The sequence below is a fragment of the Zalophus californianus genome, chromosome 14 (genome assembly GCF_009762305.2).
Source record: "Zalophus californianus isolate mZalCal1 chromosome 14, mZalCal1.pri.v2, whole genome shotgun sequence".
NCBI lineage: Eukaryota > Metazoa > Chordata > Mammalia > Carnivora > Otariidae > Zalophus > Zalophus californianus.
The window spans coordinates 37,204,631-37,224,249 of NC_045608.1; the positions used below are offsets into that span (position 1 = coordinate 37,204,631).

The window sequence follows — 19,619 nt, forward strand, 5'->3', positions numbered from 1 at the left end:
CTACATCAAAAACTAATGATGTAATGTATGGTGATTAACATAACATAATAATAAAAAAATAAATGAAAAAAATTATGAGTTCTGATTCTTCCACACTCAGAATGGTCAGTCTTTTCAATGTTAATTGTTCCGGATGGTATGTAGTGATATCACCTTGTGGTTTATTTTGCATTTCCCTAATATAGCACATGATGTTGAACATGTGCTTATTGGCCATTTGTGTTCTCTTCTTTCAAAGTATCCAAGTCTTATGCCCATCTCAAAAATGTGCTTGTCTTTTCACTAGTGAATTCTTTATATCCCAAATATCAGTCTTTTGTCAAATATATATATGCTTTACATATATTTTCTAATCTGTGGTTTGCTTATTTGACTTCCTAATGGTCTCTTTGGATAAGCAGCAGTTTTAAATTTTGTTGAGGTTTAATTTATTAATTTTTTTTTAAAAGTGTTGTTTTCTGGTCCTAAGAAAGCTCTGCCTATCCCCAAGTCACAAAGCTATTCTGTTTTCTTCTGAAGATGTCATTGTTTCAGGCATTATAATTAACAATATGATCCCTCTTGGATGAATTTTTTAAAACCTTGTGATATGTATATCTAGTTGTTCTAGTACCTTCTATAGAAAGCTTCCTTTTCCATAGGGTTCCTTTGACACATGTTGAAAATCAAACGACCGTGTAAGTGAGCACCTCTTTCTGTGCTATTGATGTAGGTGCTGAACTTCACTCTGTATCATCTTGTCTTAAAAGCTGTAGCTTTATAGTAAGGCTTGAAATCCCTCATTCTAAATCCAACTTTGTTCTCTTTTTGGGGTAATATTACTTCAGATGTTCTAGATTCTTTGCATTTCCATGTAATTTGATAATTAGTTTGCCAATTTGTACCTAAAAAGCCTAGTAGTGTTATGATTGGGATTGCATTATATCTACAGATCTGTTTGTGGAGAACTAACATCTTGCCAACGCTCATCCATCCATCTCTTCCCATGCAGAAACATGGTATGTCTATACATTTCTTTTCTTTTTTTCTAAAGATTTTGTTTATTTATTTGACAGAGATAGAGAGAGAGAGCACAAGTAGGCAGAGAGGCAGGCAGAGGGAGAGGGAGAAGCAGGCTCCCCGCTGAGCAGGGAGCCCGAAGCGGGACTCGATCCCAGGACCCTGGGATCATGACCTGAGCTGAAGGCAGCTGCTTAACCGACTGAGCCACCCAGGTGCCCTATCTATACATTTCTTTTGCTAATTTCTAATTTCTACCAAAAATTTTTAGTTTTTAGTATACATGTTTTGCATATATTTTGATAAATGTTTTCATAAGTATTGTATGTTTTTTGATGCTATAGGAAATTGAAGTTAAAACATTTATTTTCCAACTGTTTGCTAATATAAAAAATACAATTAATTTTTATGTAATCATTTTGTATGCCATGATCTTGGTAAATTATCTTACTAGTTCTAATAGCTGAAGATACTCTAGTCTTTCCCACATACTCATATCATTTACAGATAGAGACCATTTTATTTCTTTTCTAATATTTATGCCTTTTCTTTCTTGCCTTTTGTACAAGATATACAGTAAAATGTTGAATTTTTAAAAAAGATTATGAACTGGTATTGAATTTTGTCAAATGTTTTTTCTGTATCTATTAAGAAAGTTTGTTTTTTTTTTTAAAAGACACTTATTAAAAACCTGTCCCAAACATCAACTCAAACCAATTTAGGAAATTGTTGTTGTTAATTCAATCTATCCCCTACCTACAACCGTCCATTACTATTGTGCCATGTGGCTTTTGTACAAGACCACCACCTGGCGGGTCAGAGACAAAGAGTCAGCTCAGACACATACCTTCCAACTTTAAAGCTCTCATTCTCTCACTAGCATCATGCTACCCTTAGACAAGCTGGATTATTATAAGAATTCTTGTGACAAGGCTTTTAGTTTGTTTTCTCTTTATTTTTATGGATAAAATGCAACATACATATTATACTTAACAATGAAAGGTGGGACGAAAGAATATTAACTTTTGAGATGGGAGACAACATAAAACATTGGCATTTCTTGTGTCATTAAATTTCTAATCAGATCACATTGTTTCAGAAAATAGTTGGAAAATGACTGAAAGAAAAGATGTTGTTTTTAAATTAAGGTATGTGTATGTGTAAAACTATTCAAAATGTTTGAAAGAAACATTTTAATCTATGTCATATTATTTTTTTTAAATGACATATTTATGGAAAACAGTTGAAAATGTCTGTCAGAAACTAGGAACTATTTAATCCCATAATACATATTCTTTTCAGGCATATAAAACATTTGTGAAAAACAGCTGAAATATGATTGAAAGAAAGAAGGGATGTTTTAATCTCATGTTAACTTTTCAGTCAAGTGCAATATGGGGAAAGCAGTTGAAAAATGCCTGAAAGAAGAGATGACTATTAATTCCCACACTTGAAAACCTGCATTGCAACAATGGTGAAACACACAAGACAGTGACTAAGGGACATGAATTCTCTCAGAGTATACCACAGGTCACAGTTACAGAGTATTTTTGGCTTTAAAGCTTGCACTAAAAATATTTTACATCATTAAATGTATATTATTAAATGTACACTGAAAGCTAACTGAAGTGACTTAAATAAGATGACTCAGGGACAGTTTGTAACAAAAACTGTTAAAGTCCATTAATTTTTTTCCTAAGAAAGGCAAGTGAGGTAGTTTATACTGTGTACACATTGTAACGAAATTAATATTCCAGTTTATTTGAAGATCACTGGCTCTAAGAATCATATCCCCCAATTAGCTGCTTAACAAAGGGATCCTCTTTCACAAAATGGAGAAAACAATGAGCCAGCTCTAGGGTTTTTTCTGAATAAGTGTCACTAAAATGTTAACTTTCTCTAATACCTTCCTGGATATTATTTTCCTGACTGTACACCAAGAGCACTTGGGAGGAGGTGGGTGGGAAACAAGTAAGAACTGAATCTAGAAAGCCCAGGATCTGACTCTTCTTTTGTTTGCAAATATACTACTCATTTTTACAGACTACTGTAACTATTTTAAAATAACTTTTGATAAAGCAAAGATAGTTTCAATAATTATTTGACAGACATTTTTGAATTGTAATTGTAGGGGTTTGTTCTTTAAGAATAAAATTAGTAAAAAGAACCTCTACTCATACAAAAATTAGTCTCTGTGTCTACTGAAATTCTCCTCTAATCACTTAGTTAATCCTGTGACAAAGAATAAAAGTTATATCCAAAGATCTTGGTATTGACATGGCCTTCCATATTACAGTTATTTGAAAGTTGTCACACACACTTAAATACATTCAAGTGATTAATTTAAAGCTATTGAGTCAGCTAAGTCTTCGACATCTGACACCACACAAAAGTAAGAAATTCAGAAACAGTTGTTCACCTGTCATCTGTCAGCCACTTATTTAAAACTAATGACAAGTGGAGTAGATCTTAAAACCTTTAGAACTTATATATAGGTTCTAATGTGTTTTCAGTCCAAAGATGGGAAAACTCTCAAATAAAAAATTAGATCTGTAAATCTTCTATAAAAAAAAATCTTCTACAATAGAATTTAACTATTTGAAACTATAGGAAACACAATGAGAAAAATCAGTCCCCGTTTTCATGTAATACAGAGAAATATAAGATAGCTAATTCGAAGAATTTCTTCCGTGTGTGGGTATAAATTACTTCCATCTTATGCCCTGGAAGTTAGCAACTGCACAAAGTAAAATGTTTCCTCCTGTTGTCTGAATTTCAAAAACAATAAAAGCATTTTTTCAGACTCTTGAAATGCATTATGTAAACTCACATGCCATCAATTAACCAAACATTGAAAAATGATGAAATGTAGGAATAAATAAAAACCTACAGGATACATGTTTATCTTCTAATGGATTTTCAGGCACAGGAAATAAAAATTCTCAAACAAATAAAATGAATAGATATTTGACTTTTTTATAAAAAATATAACAAAACCCTAGTGGCCAGAAACATAATTATCTACATGTTGAATATAAATAATGTTTTTAGAGATATCTAGGCATAATAATGCTGCATATAAAAGATTTCTTTTAGGGGTACCTAGGTTGCTCAGTCGGTTAAGTATCCGACTCTTGATTTTGGCTCAGGTCTTGATCTCAGGGTCATGAGTTCAAGTCCCGCGTTGGGCTCCATGCTGGGTGTGGAGCCTACTTTAAAAAAAAAAAGAAAAAAAAAAGATTTCTTCTATATGTGGGCTTAAATTATTATCACATCATGTTTTGAGAACTGTTAAGTAGAAACATCGGTAAAAACATTTGGTTTCCAAAGCATTGGTAAAATGTTTTCTGTATCTGTAACTTTATTGTTCGAACTGCAAAAGAGTCATCTGGACATTAAATCTCATTAAAATTATTATAAATTCAATGAAATATCAATCTGTGGATTCTAATCCAAAGCACACATGTAGGATAAATGAGACCTCTGTCCCCATTTCTAGCTAACCCTAGAACTGTATCTGCAATCTCAAGATGAAAGGCAGAGCTGTCTGACCGCTCAGCACATGGCAGATTTGCTCTCCATTAGATTGTGGAGAACAGTGTGTTCTCATCAACTGCAGGTCTGGAAAATGGCTCTGCAGGATCTTCATAGCAAGAATAGTTTCCAGCTTACCAAATATGCATCTGATTTTAAAGCCTGAGGCTAATCCATAGTGCTTGGCCATGTCTATGATTGATGAACAGAAATAATTTGCTTTTACAGCATATAAAATCTGGATATAACAGTATTTTTCAGTACTTTTGGATGAAGAGTAGCTGGATAAAGACAATTCTATATTTTTAAATTGGGGCTATAGAAGTGACTATCTATAGTTGTAAAATATTAAAAAATGATATGTTTGATCAGGAAAAGAAATCTGTGCCTGGCACAGAGAAAGTTTTTCATTGAGCACCATAATCATGTTGAAAAGATAGAGGTTCTGTGACTATTAACTACACAGAAGGTTATGAAAGCATAAGAACACCCTCTGTCATTTGCTATGGAACCTGTGCTCCTAAGAGAATAAGCTTTATAAATATCAATTTTCAATAATCTACAAGAGAGAAATGTTCACTTGCACCAGATGCGGACAGTCATAATACAGTACAACATACTTAACAATACAGTGTTCTTTCAACAGAAGTTCATCCTCCTCCAATTTGGGAGCAAGTCAGAGCAACAATATTGTATGCATAACTTTAGAAACTGATTCCCTTTGAAAAGCAGATCTGAATTATTTTGCAGAGCAGATATTATTGATATTTCTGGCATTGTTCAGAAAGGTCAACATATGTATATAAGATAAGTATAAAAAAGACTCTCTTCCATCTCTTGTGTTTGGTAGCATCTGCTACAAAAAGGAGTGTTTTTTATCGTTAGGTATAAGACGAAGTTCATTTCTGCTGTGAAGTCAAAGTACTAGAAATGATTAGAGTTCCATATGCTAGATTGGCCTTTCTTCTGGAACAATCACAGCGTCTTTCCTTCACCATTATCAAGGAACCATAGGAGAATGCCTCAGCTCAGTAAACCAGCTCCTCCTCCACAGTTCATGTTGACAATGCTGGGAGACACCACTTGGGCTGAGAAACACCAAGAGGGTTATTGGAACAAACATGTCAAAAACAGTCTTGTTATTTTCCCTACCAAATGTAGAATCTTCTTGGCATATAATACATGATAGCTGCCATCTTGGGGATTATTTCAAAAACTTGGTTGGGGTTTAATCACCCACTCTGCTTGAGGATTTACATGATATACATCCAATACATAAGCGTCTGGATCCAAGCAATGCTGCCCTAAAGGAAAGAGAAAATCAGAGAATGTTTCTGAGAGTGCACACTTCTATGTGTGCATGTGCATGTTGGTAAGGTTCAAATAAAGCCAAGATAGTTCTCTCAGCCAAAAGTAAGTAGATAACATCTTAAAGGTTCTTTAGCAAAGCCAGTCTGCCTGCCTGCCTTGTTCCTTCCCTTCTTTGTTTCTTTCTGACTGTGAAATACTTCAAATAAATCACATGTAAAATTGTGGAAAAAACAGACATACCAACTATAGAAAAATTGTTCCCTAGACTCACCACATCAATTAGGAATATATGGCAAGAACCTGTCTAAGGTATAAACTGATCATTTATATAATAATACATATCCTCTAATGGTTTTGCAGACAGTAACTTGACCAGGGCTAGAAAAGATTAAAATCAAGTTCATTTTAGGAATGGTCATTTTGTTTCTTTACTACGGATGCAATGCCCATAGGCAGGAAATCTAGAAATGAAAACAAAAAGATCATTCCATGAGGCAAATACATTTGAAAATCTTTATGTACAGTGTGTTTGAAATGTATACCAAAGTCTCAAAACTATCAATATTTGATTGCTTGCTTGCTTGATTCATTCATTTATCAAATATTTCTTGAGCATTATTATATGCCAGGCACTATTCCAGGGGCTAGGGCTACAGAAATCCATAAGATAGTCAAAAATAGTTGCCCTCAGGGCACTTATATTCTCAAAGTGGTAAAAGACAACCAGCAAATAAGCAAGTATAATATAAATTAAGTCTGGTGGTGACAAGAACATGAGAGAACAACAAAGTTGGGAAGGCACACCTACAGAAGGTGAGATCCTGGAAGGTCTCTTTGAGAAGGTGACACAGTGGCAAACACCTGCAAGAGGTGAGGGAGTGAGAAGTGAACACTCTAAAGGAGAGCATTCTGGGAAAAAGAGTAAATGCAAAGGCTCCAAGGCAAAATGTGCCTGGTGGACTGGATCTGCAAGGTTGGTGCTGCAAGTGGAAGTCTGGATATAATTTGAGAGGCATCTGCATACAGGTATATTTAAAGCAATGAGATGGACTGAGCTCACCAAGGAAGTTACTTGAAGAAAGAGTTCTGAGGCTTGACCCCACAGTTTTCCACGTTGAAGGTTGGGAGGATGAGAAGTAGCAGGCAAAAGAGACTCAGGAGCTGCCAGTGAAGTGGAACAAAACCCAGAAGCTTAGGTTGTCCTTGAAACCAGGTGAAGAAAGTATGTTTTCAAAGAAAGGAAAGATCAACTCAGGCAGTTATCAAGACAGAACGAATGACTGGATTTCACAACATAAGAGTTCTCTGGTGGCCTCAACAAGAGCAATTTTGGTGAAGTGTTGCAGGGTAATGCTTGACTGGAGTGGTTTCAAGAGAGAACAAGAGGAAAAAATTGGAGGACAGAAAACAGTTTCAAGGAGTTTTTGCTGTAAAGCAGAACACAGGAACGAAGTAGGCTTGAAGGGGGTCAAGAGAGAGTTTTGTGAAGATGAGAGAAATTACCAAAAATGTTTATGTAGTGGGAAATGATGCATTTGGGAGTGAAAAGCTGATGGCGCAGGAGAGAATGGGGGGCTAGAGCAAGGCCCCGAGTGGCAGGCGGGAACATGAAGTAAGGCACATGTGGAGGTGCTGGCCATTAAGTGGGAGTTGGGGTGGTTCATCCAGACTGTGTAGAGGGCAAGCAGAAGACCTGAAGGGGAAGGCAGGATACAGACGCAAGCAGAGGCAATTTCCATTTGATTCCTTTTTGTTCCCCCTCGGGAAACAGGAATAATGAACCTGGGCTGAGGGTGAAACCAGGGAAGTTAAACAAAAAAGGTGTCACAATGTCAACGTTCCATGATGTTCTCTGTTTTGCAGGGATCTCCAGGAAGAGACTTTCCAACCCTGAGGCACACCTGAAAGACCCAAAAGTCTACTCCAATCAACTAAAATATTCACAATTAAATTTTGAAAATATTTTGGGAAATTCATACAACTGTTCTCACATGAGATTAAAAATTCAGAAACTTACTGATGTTGAATTTATATTTAAGAAGCTTATAAAATATGTTTTTACAACAACAGCATATTTTTTTTAGAGTGATCAGAATTTAGGAGTAAAAACCATTAGAGAATACTTACCTATATTTCCTCCAATTTCATATAACCGTTGATTCTGAATCTTAATGCATTCTGATGAACCATGACTGAAAAAAAAGAAAACAATGTAATTTAACCTTCTTCCATGATCTGAGGTAAATATGTGGATTAAATAACCATGGCAACAAACAATTCCTTCTGCCTTGAATGAAATATACCCATAAATCATTATGATTAAAGTTATGATAAAAAACAATTTTATCTGTTTGACACAGCCAAGCATCCAAGGCACAGTGACGATGGGACTATTCCAAACCAAGATGGACGCTGCTGTGCCCTACAGCAACCTGGAGCCCATTCTAGCCACAACTGTCAGGTTCATTTAAGAGCTGACTCTTACAGACACACGAGGGCTGGTGAAGGAGCAGGCTGGATCTTTAATATTGCCCTGTCATTGGTCACATTACTCTCAGTTCAAAAGAAGTCAGGTTTCATTTCTCTTTTTGCCAAAAATTGAATGGGATTCTCTCCACTGTCCATGCCACATTTCTAAACTTGCCTAAAGCTTTTCAAACTGCTTAATGTTGACTTCATTGCATGTTTCTGCTCTACAGTGAGAGCAAGTCAGAGAAAATAATTGCCCAATTGCATTTTTCCACCCCAGTCTAGAATGTTGCAGTAGAGGAGTGGCTGATCTTCATCTCACCTGAAGAATAACTTTCAGCTTCGTTACTTCAAAAAGATTGACCTCAGCTCTTTGTGAGGAAGAAAGATGTGTGACCTATTTTGCTTGTTTAATTAAACATTTTGAGATCATTGTAGATTTGCTCATAGTTTTAAGAAATTGCACAGATAGATCTTGCAAAGCTCTAGTGTGCTGTCACAACCAGAATGTCAACATTGATTCAGTCAAGATACAGAACATTTCCCTCACCAACAAATTTCCCCCTTGTTTCCCTTTTATAGCCCACTCACCTCCCTCTCTGTCCTCCTTCCTACCTCCATCCCTTATCCCTGGTAACCTCTACTCTATTCCACATTTTCTAGAAGTTTGTTGTTTCAAAAATGCTACATAAATGGAAACACAGAGTATAGAACTTTTTGTATTGGCTTTTTTTTCAATCACCATAAATCGCTGGAGATTCATCTAAGGTGTTGCATTTTATTGCTGAGTAGCACACCATGGTATGGATGTGCCAGTTTGTTATTTACCTGTTGAAGACCATCTGTTGGGTTTTTTTTCCAGATTTTACTATTATAAATGAAGTTGCTATAAGCATCTGTATACAGGTTTTTGTGTGAATATAATCTTCATTTCTTTGGGATATATGCCCATGGGGTACACTCAGTCCATGGAGCGTACGACTCTTGATCTCAAGAGTTGTGAGTTCAAGCCCCACATTGGGGGCAGGCATTACTTAAAAGAAAAAAATGCCCAAGAGTGTGAAAACTGGGTCACATGGCAGTTGCATATTTAGTTTTATGAGAAACTGCCAAACTATTTTACATAATGACTATACCCACCACCAATGTATGAGTGATCCCAAGATCTCTGTAGCTTTGCCAGTATTTGGTGTCAACACTATTATTCGTATTAGCCATTCTCAAAGATGTTTAATGATGCCACTGTGGTTTTGCATTTCCCTAATGGTTAAAGATACTGAACATCTTTTCATGTGCATATGTGTATCTGTATATCCCCTTTAGTGAAATGTATGTTCATGTCTTTTGCTCATCTTTATTTTTTATTTAATTTTATTTTTATAAGATTTTGTTTATTTATTTGACAGAGAGAGAGAGAGAGAGAGAGAGAGCACAAGCAGTGGGAGTGATGGGCAGAGGGAGAGGGAGAAGCAGGCTCCCTGCTGAACAAGGAGCCTGATGCAGGGCTCCATCCCAGGACTCTGGGATCATGACCTGAGCCGAAGGTAGATGATTAACTGACTGAGCCACCCAGGCACCCCTTGCTCATTTTTAAATTGGATTTTTTTTTCTTATTGTTGAATACTGAGTTTTCTTCATATATTCTAGATACTAGTCATTTGCTGGATATGAGGTTTGTAAGTGTATTTGTCTTTTCATCCTTTTCATCGAGTCAGTATATAAATTTTCAATCTTGATGATAGCCAATTTATCAATTTTTACCTCTTATGGATCATGCTTTTTTAAAAAAAGATTTATTTATTTATTTTAGAGGAAGAGAGAAAGCATGGGGGAAGGGGCAGAGGGAAAGAATCTTAAACAGACTCCCCACTGAGTATGGAGCCCAACACAGGGCTTGAACTCAGGACCCCGAGATCATGACCTGAGCTGAAATCAAGAGTTGGTCACTCAACTGACTGAACTACCCAGCCACCCCTGGATCATGCTTTTGATGTCAACTTTAAGAACTCTTTACTAGCCCTACATCACAGAGGTTTTCTTCTTTGCTATTTTCTAAAAGTTTTATAGTTTTACATTTTACATTTAAATCTGTGATCCATTGTAGTTTTTGTTTTTGTTTTTTTTGTCTATAGATGTCCAACTGCTAGAGCACCATTTATCATTTGTTAAAAAGGCTGTCTTTCATCCATTGAATTGCTTTTGTACTTTTGTCAAAAATCAGTTATTTGAGGGGCGCCTGGGTGGCTCAGCTGTCTAACTCTTGATTTCGGGTCAGGTCATGATCTCAGGGTTGTGAGACTGAGCCCCGCATCTGGCTTCATGCTCAGCAGGGAGTCTGCTTGGGATTCCGCTTGGGATTCCCTCCCTCTCCCTCTGCCCCTCCCCCCTTCTCTCTAAAATAAATAAATAAATCTTTAAAAATTTCAGTTATTACAATAGTCAAATTCATAGAGACAGAAAGTAGAAGAGTGGTTATACGAGTGGCTGGGGGAGGAAGAAATGAGGAGTTATTGTTTACTGGGGACAGAGTCTGAGTATGGAATGATACAATCTCTCTGGAGATGGGTGGTGGTGGTGGTAATGATTATACAATAATGTGAATGTATTTAATACCACTGAACTCTAAATTTAAAATGATAAACTTTGTTATGGGCAATTTTTTCTTCCTCTACAATCAATCTTTCTTTCTTTCTTCCTTTCTTTCTTCTCTCTTTCTCTCTTTTTGTCTTGTTGCAAGGCTTAATCTTCTAATAGTATTTTGAATAAAAGTAGTGTTCTTGATCTTGGAAGGAAAGTATTCAATCTTTCATCGTTAAGTAGAATGTTAGTTGTAAGTGGTCTTTATCAAGTTGAGGAAGTTCTTCCCTTTTCCTAGTTCACTGAGGGTTTTAATCATGAATGGGTATTGAATTTTGTCAAATGCTTCCTCTGTATCAATTAACATAATCATATGATTTTTCTCCAATCCAATGGTGGATTGCATTAATTTCTAAATATTGAGCCAAACTTGCATATCTGAAATGGATCCCATTTGGTCACTGTAATTCCTTTAATATACGTTGGATTGGATCTGCTGATTTTTTTTGAGGACTTCTGTCTCTAAGTTCATGAGAGATATTAGTCTTCAGTGTTTGTTTGGTGTCCGGTCAATACTAACTTCATAATGTGAGTTAGATAGTGGCCCTTCCTCTTCTACTTTCTGGTAAAAGAATGTGCTAAATTGGTGTTCATTCTTTAAACATTTGCTAGAATTCTCCAGTGAAACCATCTGGGCTTGAAGATTTCTCTTTTGGGAAACTTTTAAAGATTCAATTTCCTCAAGGGCTACAAAACTATTTCATCTTGCTTGTCTTTTGGTAATTTGTGGTTTTTGAGGGACTGGTCCATTTCTTCTAAGATTTTGATTTTGAGTATATAGTTTGTTCATAGTATTTCATTATCCTTTTAAGGGAAGCATTATATACAGTGATATTTCCTATTTTATTCTTAATATTGGTGATTTCGTTTTTGTTAGTCTTTCTAGAAGTTTATCAATTTTATTGTTTTTAAAAAGAACCAGCTTTTTGTTTCACTGATCTCTATCATTTTTGTTTTCAATTTCACTGATTTCTGTTCTTCTATCATTTCCTTCATTCTGCTTGCTTATTTTGCTTACTTTTCCAGTTTCTAGAGGTAAAAATTTACTTGCTCTGAGATCTTGCCCTCTTTTTAGATGTAAGCATTTATTGCTATAAATTTTTCTCTCAGTATGGCTTTAGCTGCACTATACAAAATTTGATTAAGTTGCAGTTTTATTTTCATTCTATGTACTTTTAACAATTTCCTTTAATACTTTCTCTTTGACCCATGGATTATTCAGAAGTGTGTGGTTTAATTTTCAAATATTTAGAAATTATCATGTTGTCTTGCTGTTATTAACATCTAGTTTGATTACTTTATGGTCAGAAAAGATATTCTGTATGATTTCAATTATTTTGAATTCATTAAAATTTGTTTTATGGCCCAGGATAAGGTTTATCTCTTATGATTATATCTTGACTTATTTACAGTGTTTTTTCGTATACTGCTTTGTATGGTTTTCTTTGTGGTTTCTTTGGCATTGCAGTAACATATGTAACTTATCATGGTCTATTGGGATTGACGTTTTACTATTTTGAATGATGTGTAGAAACCTACTCCCATTAGTTCTCTTTACTCTCATACTTTTAAAAATAAATATTTAATTATTTATTCTTAGTTCTTTAAATTAAAAATAACATAAGTTAAATGAAGAGGACCGCTGATGCATATATGGATTTCATTTTTAAAACAAAGATAATCCTAATCTTCTAGCATAACTAAACCTTATCGATTTTCCTTTAAAATTGTTATTTTACCATTAATAAGTAGTAGTTCTCCCAACTGGTAAAACTCTGACAAATTTTACAAATGAATTTAATTTTAGAACTCTTTTATGATTCAGAGAACAACTGTGAAAATAGTAGACAGTTTCCATATTCCCAACACCCTGTTCCCCTATTATTAACTTCTAACATGAATATGGTACATTTGTCACAACTAATGAATACTAATACATTATTATTAACCAAAGTTCATACTTTGTTCAGATGTTCTTGGTTTTTATCTAGCCATCTGTGTTCTGTTCCAGGGACCCACCCAGAATATTGCAGTATATTCAGTAATTATAATTGGTTGAATAGGGTCCCTTCCAAAAGTCACGTCTGCCTAGATGTTCAGAATCTGACTTTCTTTGAATATAGGGTTATTTGAGGATGTAATCAGTTAAGAATCTAGAGACGAAATCATCCTGGATTCAGGGGATCCCCTAAAATCCAGTGAATCCTTGAAAGGAGAGAAAATACAGAGAAACACAAAGAGAATGTGAAGATGGAGAGACTGGAGTGATAACATCTATATAAACATTCCATCCATGGAATGCCAAGGATGTTGGCAACCACTAGAAGCTAGGAGAGGGGCATGCGAGAGCCTCTCTCTCACAGCCTCCAGAAGGAACTAACCCTGCTGACACATTTCTTTCAGATTCCTGGTCTTCTGAACTGAGAGAATACATTTCTATTGTTTTAAGCCACCTAGTTTGAGGTAATTTGTTATGGAAATACTGGGAAACTAATATATAGTCATGTCTCATCACGTCCCTTCCTCTTGACTGTGACCGCTGCTTACACTTGCCTTGTTCCTGATGTCTTTGACAGTTTTGAGGAGGACTCATCAAGTATTTTGTAGAATATTTCCAAACTGGGATTTGTCTGATTTTTTCTCACGTTTGGCAAGAGTTATGTGTTCTTGGGAGGAAAGCGACAGAAGTGCCATTTTCGTCATTTTTTATCAGGGCTACACATTATCAGTGTGACTTTATCACTGTTGATGTTAGTCACCCGCTGAGGTCAGATTTCATGACTATGAAGTTATTCTTTTTCCCCCTTTACATACTCCACTCTTTGGAGAGAAGTCACTATGCAGACAATAAGGAGGGCTGAGCCTCAACCCTTTCAAAATATAATTGTCTTGGGGCACTTGGGTGGCTCAGGAGGTTGAGCATCCAACTCTTGATTTCAGCTCACATCATTTTCTTGGGGTCGTGGGATGGAGCCCTGCTTTCGGCTCCTCTCTCAGCAGGGACTCTGAGATTCTCATTCTCCCTCTCCTGTTCCTAACCCCCTCCCCCACTCTCTCTCTCTAAAATAAATAAATCTTTTAAAAGAAAGGAAGGAAGAAAGTAAGTTGTCTTAAATGTGTCCTCAACATACACTGAGCACCATATCCAGTGGTGCAATTTTTGCTTCAACAATCAAATATGATTTAAGAAATGCATAAGGGGGGAGCCTGGGTGGCTCAGTTGTTAAGCCCCGCATCAGGCTCCCTGCTTGTGTTCACGGGAAGCCTGCTTCTCCCTCTCCCCCTCCCCCTGTTTGTGTTCCCTCTCTCGCTGTGTCTCTGTCAAATAAATAAAATCTTTAAAAAAAAAGCATAAGGAGGAGGATAATCTATTACAGTTACTACTATTTTTTCCCCATTCTGATGTTCTCCTTTCCTTTCTGATCTTTCAAGCCTTTATCATTTTCTTTCTATTTAGAGAACTTCCTTTATTCATTCTTTATGGGTAAATTTGCTAGCAACAAAATTCCTTAGTTTTGTCTCACCGAAGAATGTCTTTGTTTCCCCTTCATTCTGGAAAGATATATTTTTTGCAGGACATAGAATTCAAGGTTGACAGTTCCTTTCTTTCAGTACTTGGAAAGATGTTATGCCACTTCCATCTGGCTTCCAGGGTTTCTTTTTCTTTTTTTCTTTTTTTAAAGATTTTTAAGTTTTTATTTATTTGACAGAGAGAGAGACAGCAAGAGAGGAAACACAAGCAGGGGGAGTGGGAGAGGGAGAGGCAGGCCTCCAGCTGAGCAGGGAGCCCAGGACCCTGGGATCATGACCTGAGCCGAAGGCAGACGCTTAACGACTGAGCCACCCAGGCGCCCCGCCTCCAGGGTTTCAAATGAGAAATGAGAAATCTGCTATAATCAGAATTGGTGTTCCCTGTAAGAAAGGCATTACTTTGCTCTGGATGCTTTCAAGGTTTGTTTTTTTGTTTTTTTGTCTTTAATTTTTACAAGTTTAATTACGTTGTTTTGGAAGGGATTTCTTTGGTTTGTCCTGGTTGGGTTCACTTAGTTTCTTAAATATGTAGGTTTATACCTTTTGCTAATTTGGAAAGTTTTCAGTCATTATTTATTCAAATATTTTTTCAGTTCCTCTCTGTTTTCTATATTTTTGGTACTGCAATGATGCAAATGTTAGCTCTCTTGTTACAGTCCATGGATCCCTGAGGCTATATTCACTTTTTTTGGGTCTGTCTTCTGTTGCTCAGAATAATGCTCCTGATATTCCTCAAATTTACTGATTATATCCTCTGTCATCTCCATTCTGCTATCGAGCCCATTTAGTGAGTTTATTTCAGTTATTCTTTCAGTTCCATAATTTTCATTTCATTCTTTTTTATAACTTCTATTTGTTTGCTGAGATTTTCTATTTTTTCGTTTCAAGAGAATTCATAACTGCTTGTTGAAGCATGGGTGTGATGGCTGCTGTAAAATCCTTGTCAGATAATTCTAACATCTGATTCAATTTAGCGCTGGCATTTCTCAATTGTCTTTTCTCATTCCTGTTGTGATTTTCCTGGTTTTAGGTATAATGAATGATTTTGTATCATACTGCAGACACTGGATATTATGAGACTCTGGATCTTATTTAATCATCATTTTTTGGCAGCCATTGCTCCTGTTGAAGTTTAGCACAAGGGCTGGGTGGGTGTGTATATTCAGCTTTTTGCTGAGCCCCACTGACACCTGCCCAGTGAAAGTGGGACACCAACTGGCCCTGCTTTGCTGCCTCTGATTGAGGGTGTAAGATCAGCCCCTGCTGGGCTCTGCTGGCCCCAGGGAGAGGCAACAGAAGGTAGACTCTTGCTGCTTTGTTGCTGTTGGGTGAGGGTAAAGCTCAGCTCTTCAATGGACCTTCCTGACTCTGGGGCGGGGGCGGGGGGGGGGGCGGTGAAGCTGGTCAATAACCGTCTGCTTTGCACTGATTTGTCAGGTCTCATTGCTGCTGGGTGGAGGAGACTCAGCTAGAGGCAGGACCCTGCTAACACTGTTGTGGTTGGGAACTGGATTGCCACCTGATTCTGTCGGGTGGGGCATATACATCAGTTGCCTGCTTGGTCCCACTGAAAATACAGGTGTAGTGGTGTGTTTTTTCTGTTGGTGTTTGGTTGGAGCAGGGCAGGTATTGCCAAAATGGTTTTTTGTGGTTAGGCCACCTTCTCTCCAGTCCTTTGGCTGTGGGAACAGGATCTTCTTCTTGGAGCTCATTATTGTGTGTGCCTGTGCCAGGCTGAAGGTTCCTACAGCACCCTGCCTGGACATATGGGAGGCAATAAGGAATTCCAGGCATTCACCACCATGTCGTTTCACAGGCCCGATGTTCCTAGGCAGTCCGCACTTGGCTCTTTACCTTTCAGAGTCTTCCTATGCTTGTCATTGTGTTATGTCCAAGGGTTTTTAGTCAGAAGAGGGAGGACCTGGGAGGAATGGGACTTCTCTCTCCCCCTTTTTTTTTTACTTAAACAGAAGAGGTGGTTAGTAGTCAGAAAATAAGCCTGTAGTGAAACAGGCAAAAATGAGCCAGTTTACAACTAAACTGAAATTGGCCACAGTTCTAACGAGTGAAGAAAATGGACTGAACAACATCTTTTGAAGTTCATACAAAGGATTTGCATCTATCTATAGTCACTGATTCTAATTTATTTTTATTAGAACATTTTCATTCTACAAAAGGTCTACATGAGAATCCAGGGGCAGTTTTGTCACGCATGTAACTAGCCATCTATTGGATGTTCACATCCCCCGAGTGGAATTTCAAGTCTTTCTATTACTGCCTAGCAATTACTACTTACAGTGTTCTAGCAACAGAGAGAAGTACGTTTTCCGGGCTCCTGCTGGACTGTTTACTCTTCTTTTCTTTTTTATGTATGCTTATATATACACATACATATATATGCATATGTATATGGAGAGAGAGAGAACATACAAAACATGCACACATCATAAGAATACTTGAAGAATTTTCACAAAGCGAACATACCACGTAACCAGCCCGCATAATCTAAAACAGGAACGTCTCCAAAGCCACTGTCAAGGCTTCTTAGTCACCAACCCTTCCACCCTCACAGAAAGCCACTGTTCTGGCTTCTAACACCATAGATTACTTTTATTGGCTACTCTTGTTTTTTTAAATTGAAATATTTTCATTGAGATAGTGGTAGATTCATACGTAGTTTTAAGAAATAATACAGAAAAATTCCTCATACTCTTTGCCCACTACTCCCCAAATGGTAACATTTTATACAAATACAGTATAAAGTCCCAGCATACTGACATTGCTATGATCCACCTATCCTATTCAAATTTCCCACTTTACTTGTACTCATTTGTGTGTATGTGTGTTAAGTTCAATACAGTTACCACCAGAGTCAAGATACTGAGTAACTCCAACACTGTCAGATCCTTGTGTTGCCCTTTTATGACCATACCCATTTCCCTCCCATGATCTCCTCTCCCCAACTCCCAGCAACTACTAACCTACCCCGCATTTCTAAAATTTTGTCACTTCAACATGTTGTATAAATGGAGTCTTATGGTATGTAATCTTCCGTAATTGGCTCCCCCCCCGCAACATGAGTACTCCTTCTTAACATGTTTGGAAAGCTTCTCTTTAGAAATTTCCATCAGTTTTGGGGCACCTGGGTGGCTCAGTTAAGTGTCCAACTCTTGATTTTAGCTCAGGTTATGATCTCAGGGTTGTGAGATCAAGCCCCACGTTGGGCTCTGTGCTCAGCACAGAGTCTGCTTAAGATTCTCTGCCTCTCCCTCTGCCCTTCCCAACCCCCCCGCTTGCTCTCACTCTCTTTTCTAACAACAACAACAAAAAGAATATCCATAAGTTTTACTAGAGACCATCAAGCTGTACCTCCTCTCTAATGGATGGATTTAAACTAGTGCCTCTCATGCTTCTCATCTTTTAAAAACCTTAGGGCAAATGTTTATCCTTGAATAAGCATGCCTAGAGAAAAATTACCCTGATTAATGCTGCTTCAAGGTGACTTATGGGAGATGAGCAAAAGGATTTTTTTGTAAATAAAATTCTGATCCCAAGATTTATTAGTAGTATGTTTTAAGGAAAACAACAGCTATGATGTCCATTTACTATATAAACTTTATCTGATTAGGCATGTTGAAACTCAATGAAGCCTGGAATGGTATTCCAGGTAGCTCTAAAACTAACTTGCTATATTTTTTATTCTAATAAAAGGTAAAACTCATGTAGTAAATGAAACCACCAAGATAGAAGATATCTATTAAGAATCCCATTTGTAGAAATTCCTTAAAAAAAAAAAAAAAACTTCTGTTATCAATAATTCTATGGTCTACTTAATCTTTTTCTCTACTTTTGACTTACTCTATTGGTAAAGTACCCAAAGTAACAGGTTCTAATTTTCCAAAAAGGTCAAGTTTGTAAATGCCTGGAAAGTCACTCATCTGATAAAACGTCACCTTTCTTGTACAGAAACCTATATTCACTTTTACTCACCTGTTCTCATATTGAAATTTTGCCAGTATGTCTTTGGCCTTGGTGTGACTAGTGAGCTGAATGGCCATGGACACCTTAGAGAGAAGTGGAGCATGGACCCTTATGACTCCTTCCGGCACGTCAGACTGCCAATGAGGAAAAATTTAGTACATTCTGTCAAACTAGGATGAATACCATTTTAATGATTGCATTTAAGAGAGATGAAAATCAGTGGCAGCGTGAATTAGGAAAACATGTGAATGTGATCAGTATTTAACCAGAATGAAACACTGCTTTCTTTTTAACAGGAGATTCACTAAACTTAACCTGGGATTTTACTCTTGTTACACACTTAAGGCCTTGCTATAATGCCTTAAAATGAGAGAAGTAACACTAGGTTATGACAAAATCTCATGTTTCTATCAGTTCATTTCCTTGAACTGTGCCCTAAATAAGCTTACTTTAAGCAGAATTCTGTATTTCAGTATATTTTAAGATCAACCTTCTGGAAAATTTGAGAATCAATTAGAAAATACGGCTTTTTAAATATCGTTTTTCTTTAGTTAATAACAATGATTGGGGGCCCAAGTTGAATTCCAAGTGAGCACTTAAAACTTGATCCCTCAAAGTATGTGATAATACTCTGATGAGCAGTGTATGGACTGTTCAGTATCTCTGCTTTCATATGACAAGACTGGCCTGCAGACCTACCATGGAGCTCCTGTTAAGTGAAATAATCATAATGAATGGCATGGTCTAACAGAAATTTCTGTTTTGTCAGGATTGACTGGAAAATTCCTTTTGTTTCCAAATTTGGAATATTTTTAAAATTCATTATCTAGATATGAATAGAAATAAATTTCTCTCTGAGGATCTGGCTAACTCCTCAGGTAATCATTTTAAATTGGAACATTCTCAAAGGATGGCATGGTTGATACAGAAGGTTTAAGTTAAAGTGACTCAATATATACCCTAAAAGGAATATATTATGGGTTGAACTGTGTCCCCCCCCAAAAGATATTTGAAGCATAACCCCCAGTAGCTGAGAATATAACCTTATTTGGAAATAGGGTCGTTGCAGTTGTAATTAATTAGCTCAGATGAGGTTGTAATGGAATACGGTGGATGTATATCCAACATGGCTACTACTGTTCTTATAAAAGAGACAC

At 36.8% G+C, this 19,619-nt stretch overlaps 1 protein-coding gene across 7 annotated transcripts in view; it reads right to left on the reverse strand.

The window, feature by feature from the left end:
* Nucleotides 1–1,944: 1,944 nt before the first annotated feature.
* ARHGAP28 (Rho GTPase activating protein 28) overlaps nucleotides 1,945–19,619 on the reverse strand; it is a 212,031-nt gene continuing 194,356 nt past the window's right edge. For 6 of the 7 annotated variants that reach the window (XM_027577187.2, XM_027577186.2, XM_027577189.2 and 3 more), the window contains 3 exons: nucleotides 18,472–18,596; nucleotides 7,972–8,036; nucleotides 1,945–5,837 (listed from right to left, as the gene is read on the reverse strand). In XM_027577187.2, the coding sequence (XP_027432988.1) occupies nucleotides 5,743–5,837; nucleotides 7,972–8,036; nucleotides 18,472–18,596 (285 nt within the window). In that variant the 3' untranslated portion in view covers nucleotides 1,945–5,742. The remainder of the gene's footprint in view (nucleotides 5,838–7,971; nucleotides 8,037–18,471; nucleotides 18,597–19,619) is intronic. The other variant, XM_027577192.2, reaches the window with a different exon arrangement.